General features: G+C 49.7%; 1 protein-coding gene across 1 annotated transcript in view; it reads right to left on the bottom strand.

Annotated features, from left to right (window-relative positions):
* Positions 1-6,000, bottom strand: part of BAG4 (BAG cochaperone 4) — a 34,628-nt gene that overhangs the window by 6,097 nt on the left and 22,531 nt on the right. Inside the window, exons 3-4 of the mRNA XM_063931622.1 lie at positions 3,497-3,589; positions 3,058-3,306 (exon numbers count right to left, since the gene is read on the bottom strand). Of these exons, the coding sequence (XP_063787692.1) occupies positions 3,058-3,306; positions 3,497-3,589 (342 nt within the window). The remainder of the gene's footprint in view (positions 1-3,057; positions 3,307-3,496; positions 3,590-6,000) is intronic.

The following is a 6,000-nucleotide window of genomic DNA, read 5'->3' as shown; positions in this document are numbered from 1 at the left end:
AAAACCATGCAGATATTGGGGGTCATTCAGAATTGATTGCACGCTGCCGATTTTCGCAGCGATCGGGTAAAAAATGTATGCGTATGTACCGCAATGCGCACGCGCGTCATACGGGTACAAACAGTATCGTTGCTGTGCAATGCTTTTAGCGACGAATCCATTTGCACAGGCGTTTGCAAGGAGATTGACAGGAAGAGGGCGTTTATGGGTGTCAACTGACAGTTTTCTGGGAGTGGTAGGGAAACGCAGGCGTGTCCAGGTGTTTGCAGGGCGGGTATCTGACGTCAATTCCGGGACCTCCATCGCTGGAATCATCGTACAGGATAAGTAACTACAGGGCTGGTCTTGATCTGCACAAATTTTTTTGTACCGTTCGGTAGCACAGGCGTTCCTCGCACACTTGCAAGCAAAAATACACTCGCCCCGTGGACGGCGACTATGCGTTTGCATGGCTGCTAAAAGTAGCTAGCGAGCAATCAACTCTGAATGAGGGCCATTAAACGTTAACAAAAAAGGCATGCTAAATGCTATTCAAAAGGTACATAATCTGAAAGTGCATGGAATACAGTTTATTTTCAATTGCTTTTGAATATATCGCCCAGATGGTGGCCTTCATTCGTGCTACAGATCTGTAATCAATTTCTGAAGTTTGGCATCACCTGGCGGGTCATTTCCGGCTTTATCGCTGCAGTTTCTTGCCGCAGCTCACTTTCATTTGTCAGGCTAAGTTAACAAGTAGAATTTTTGTTACTGGGTGGTAAACCCTCATCAGATTCATGAAATGCCTCTACACAGCCAACGGGGCCATCTGAGAGCTGAGGTCTACAAGCATCCACCGAGAACCATTAATGCAGTGGTTCTCAAACTTTTTTGAATGATGGCGCCCTAGAATATCAGAAGTCATTTCAAGGCACCCCTAGGCCAAAAGTTTCTTACTGAGAAATTTAGAAATAAATATTAAATGAAGTAAATTATCTCCTATATAACAGCCCAGATCTGTGACTTTGTGACTCATTTGCGAACGCTGGGCGGAGTCACAACACTGGGCGGAGTTAGTCAAATGAGTCACAGATCTGGGCAAATCTATAGGAGACTAGGAGCAGAAGCAGATAGTATGGGCATGGCACAGGCAGGGGTGCATACCTCCCAGCTTTCTTCAGGCAGACAGGGGTGCATACCTCCCAACTTTCTTCAGGCAGAAGGAGAAACACACGCGCAGCAAAAAGGGGGTGTGACCAATGAAAGGGGGCGTGGCTTCACGGGAGGGCCCCCGTTTTTGTCAGTGAGGGGGCATGCCTCCAGGGGCGGATTATGAGACCGGGGGGTCCAGGGCACTTGAGACAGGGGAGCCCTATCTCATTGCTGTGCCTGCTGTGGGGTTGGGGGCGTGGCCTAATCGCGCCCACGTGGCCACGCCCCTTACGCAAATTGCGAATTTTTTTAATTAATTTTTTAATGTAATTTTAACCCCTCAACTAGGGCTAAATCCAGAGGAGGTGGTCGCTCCCCCCTACACACCCACACAGGCAGAAGAAAGCAGGGAGACTGCTGCCTCCCTGCAACACCACAGACCTGCCAACACGCAGCAGCGTGTGCTGACTGTAGCACAATGCTGCCACTGTTGCTGGCAGGACGGGGGAGCTTCTGAGCTGGGACAGAGCTACTCCAGCTGGGGGGCCCCCTAAAACTGTGGGGCCCACAGTACGTACCCCCTGCCCCCCCCCCCCCCCCTTAATCCGGCTCTGCTGCCGGAACCCCCGTTAATCCGTACCCCCTGATGCCCCCTCTCCCTCTGTCTCCACTAAATAGACGCTGTGCACATGCGCACAGCGTCTATTCACCGCTGCTCTGCTAAGCAGAACAGCGAGTACAGGAGCTTTCCAACTGCCCCTCACCACCACCGCGGGACACTGCGACCCGCTGGTGGGACAGCGGGACAGACCCCAAAAAATGGGACTATCCCGCGAAAATCGGGACATTTGGGAGGTATGGGGGTGTGTGAGGGGGTATGCCATACAGACAGTTTGACTGAGGAGGGGGGGAGGGATGCTGACGGGCAGAAGAAGCAGGACTCCAGCCTGAGAGAGTCAGCCATGCCAAGTCTCCACCAGCAGCAGATCCCAACAGGTTGGAGTGGAACAGCAGCAGTGACTCAGGTAAGACATCTGTCTGTCACCACTGTTTTGTCCCTAATACCAATCTCTCCCGTGCCCTGTGTTCTGTCATGTCCCTGTCACCCCTGGCCTTGCCCCATCACCCTTATCCTGGCCCTTTCACCCTTATGCTGGCCTTGTTACCCCTATCCTGGCCCTGTCACCCCTGTGCTTGCCCTGTCACCCCTGTCCTGGTCCTGCCGCCCCTACCCTGGCCCTGTCATTTTTGTCCTGGCCCCGTCGCCCCTGTCCTGGCCCCGTCACCCCTGTCCTGGCCCTGTTACTGCATACCCTCCAAAAACCTTTTTGGCAGGTACAGTACCTGCAGCGCCTCAAGACCCCTCCCCAATGCACCACTATTAGATTCAGTTATGTGGTGGGGGACAAGATTTGCTTCTGTTTGTCCACATATTTTATGACTGGCTGCCACCAGCACTGGTTTTACCTATTACATTAACCCATAAATCATTTGAACAGGTCCTGGACCACCAATCCAAGGCCACCCTGCAAGTGTTCTGAAGCACCCCAGGGTGCCATGGCACACAGTTTGAGAACCACTGCATTAATGAACTGAAGGCTGCTAGACACCAAGAAATGACTGTATTCTCTGTACTTTTAGATTCTGTAGTAAATACCATGCCTTTTTTGTTAACCTGTAAAATCTGGGCGTTTTCTTGCGTCACCGTGTACTAGAAGGAAGCTCATTCTGTTTTGAACACAATCCTTTTGTTGCAGCTCAATATATCATATACTATATGCTGGCAAAGGAGAACTCTTACACAGGCCAGAACGCGATCAGAACAGTTTAAACTTGGGCCTCATGTGTGTTTCTCTCACATTATTAATAAGAACAAAACTGTAACTAATAAATGCAGCAAGTCCCCTTCAGTTATCCCCTGCTCACCGGAGTCTGGTACTGAGGAAACGGCGGACGCTGTGGAGATATGTTGTGACCTTGCTGAGGGTATCCCCAATGAGGGGCGGCGTGTGGAGCACTCGGCTGCATGGCTGGCTTGTACGGATCCACAGGGTAAGCAGGTTGTGCAGTAGGAGGGTAGTAAGGATTTGCTGGGTGGAGGCAAGGATAAGCCTGACTCATTGAGGACTGGGTGTAGGGCACCCCGTATGAACCATTTGTGTATGGCTCTATCCCCTGTAAGGAAACACATCAGGATTGAGTTGCCGCATAGGTCTGGAGATAAATTATACACACCAGGAAATGAGGATACAGTGGAACATATGAAACGTGAACCGGCGGTGTGTGGATGTGTTATCCAGAGGCTCAGTGACATGTACAGAGAGGGTGTATTATGGAAACTACAGGTAATACTACATTTACATACCTGCCCACCAACTGTGTAATTGGGAGGGTAAGGAGGGCGGGGGCGGCCTGCAGAGGACCAGCCACTTTGATCATACCCAGAATATGGATTACTCTAAAACAGATAAGACACAAATGGGTGGTTAATATACACGTTTCCCACGTCTATGCACAGCCAGCTGAAATGAATGCAGAGAAGAAAATAAGAACGTAACAATGACACAGATAATAGGATTTTAATACCTACCGGTAAATCCTTTTCTCTTAGTCCGTAGAGGATGCTGGGGACTCCAAAAGGACCATAGGGTATAGACTGGATCCGCAGGAGACATGGGCACTTCAAGACTTTAAATGGGTGTGAACTGGCTCCTCCCTCTATGCCCCTCCTCCAGACCTCAGTTATAGGAACTGTGCCCAGGGAGACGGACATTGAGGAAAAGGATTTTTGTTAACCAAGGGTTAGATACATACCAGCTCACACCACAACACACTGTACAACATGGCATTTAACTAAAACCAGTTAACAGCATGAACCAAAAAATCAGCAAAAGGCTGATCGAAACCAAAAACACAACCTTTGTGTAACAAAAGCAATAACCATGAACAAGTACTGCAGATAGAGTCCGCACTGGGACGGGCGCCCAGCAGCCAGGGTATCACACTTGTAGAATTTTGCAAAAGTGTTTGAACCCGACCAAGTAGCTGCTCGGCAAAGTTGTAGCGCCAAGACTCCCCGGGCAGCCGTCCAAGATGAGCCCACCTTCCTGGTAGAATGGGCCTTCACTGATTTCGGTAACGGCAATCCAGCCGTAGAATGAGCACACTGAATCGCATTACAGATCCAGCGTGCAATAGTCTGCTTAGAAGCAGGAGCCCCAATCTTGTTGGAAGCATACAGGACAAACAGAGCCTCCGTTTTCCTAATACGAGCCGTTCTGGCTACATACATTTTCAAAGCTCTGACCACATCGAGAGACTCTGAATCAGCCAAGGCTTCAGTAGCCACAGGTACCACAATAGGTTGGTTCATGTGAAACGAAGAAACCACCTTTGGTAGAAATTGTTGACGAGTTCTCAACTCCACTCTATCCTTGTGGAAAATCAAATAGGGGATTTTGTGAGACAAAGCCGCCAATTCAGACACCCGCCTTGCGAACGCCAAGGCCAATAGCATGACCACTTTCCAAGTGAGAAATTTCAACTCAACCTTTCGCAAAGGTTCAAACCAGTGAGACATAAGAAATTGCAACACCACGTCAAGATCCCACTGTGCCACGGGTGGCACAAACGGAGGATGGATGTGCAGCACTCCCTTCACGAAAGTCTGAACCTCTGGAAGGGCGGACAATTCTTTTTGAAATCAAATAGATAAAGCCGAAATCTGCACTTTAATGGAACCTAATTTCAGGCGTGCATCCACGCCTGCCTGCAAAAAATGGAGGAAACGACCCAGCTGAAACTCCTCCGTAGGAGCCTTCTTGGCTTCACACCAAGACACATACTTTCTCCAAATACGGTGGTAATGCTTCACCGTTACCTCCTTTCCAGCTTTCAGTAGAGTGGGGATGACCTCACCGGGAATACCCTTTCGCCCTAGGATTTTGCGTTCAACCGCCACGCCGCCAAATGCAACCGCGGTAAGTCTTGGAAAACGCGCGGCCCTTGCTGTAACAGATCCTCTATTAGAGGAAGAGGCCAGGGATCTCCTATGAGTAATTCCTGAAGATCCGGATACCAAGCCCTCCGTGGCTAATCTGGAACAACGAGTATCACCTGAACCCTTGTTCTTCTTATGATCCGTATCACCTTTGGCATGAGTGGAAGTGGAGGGAACACATAGACCGACCGATACACCCACAGTGTCACTAGGGTGTCCACTGCTACTGCTTGAGGGTCCCTCGATCTGGAACAATATGTCTGAAGTTTCTTGTTGAGGCGAGACGCCATCATGTCTATTTGAGGAATTCCCCAACGACTTGTCACATCTGCAAAGACCTCTTGATGAAGACCCCACTCTCCTGGATGGAGATAGTGTCTGCTGAGGAAGTCTGCTTCCCAGTTGTCCACGCCTGGAATGAAGACCGCCGACAGAGCGCTAAGAACGACAGCCGTGTTGTCGGAATCAACTGCGACTTTGGCAAATTTAGGAGCCCACCATGTTGTTGCAGAACTGTCAGGGAGAGCGCAACGTTTTTTAGTAACTGCTCCTTTGATCTCGCCTTTATCAGGAGATCTTCCAAGTACGGGATAATTGTGACACTCTGCTCGCGCAGGAGCACCATCATTTCCGCCATTACTTTGGTGAAAATCCTTGGGGCCGTGAAACGACCAAACGGCAACGTCTGAAATTGGTAATGACAATCCTGAACAGCAAACCTCAGGTAAGCCTGATGTGGAGGATATATGGGGACATGTAGGTAAGCATCCTTTATGTCGACTGACACCATAAAATCCCCCCTTCCAGGCTGGAGATCACTGCTCGGAGAGATTCCATCTTGAACTTGAATCTTTTCAAATATAGATTGA

This window comes from Pseudophryne corroboree, chromosome 6 (assembly GCF_028390025.1).
Source record: "Pseudophryne corroboree isolate aPseCor3 chromosome 6, aPseCor3.hap2, whole genome shotgun sequence".
Taxonomy (NCBI): Eukaryota; Metazoa; Chordata; class Amphibia; order Anura; family Myobatrachidae; genus Pseudophryne; species Pseudophryne corroboree.
Note: the sequence above shows the minus strand (reverse complement) of the source record. Positions and strands in the feature narration are given on the sequence as shown.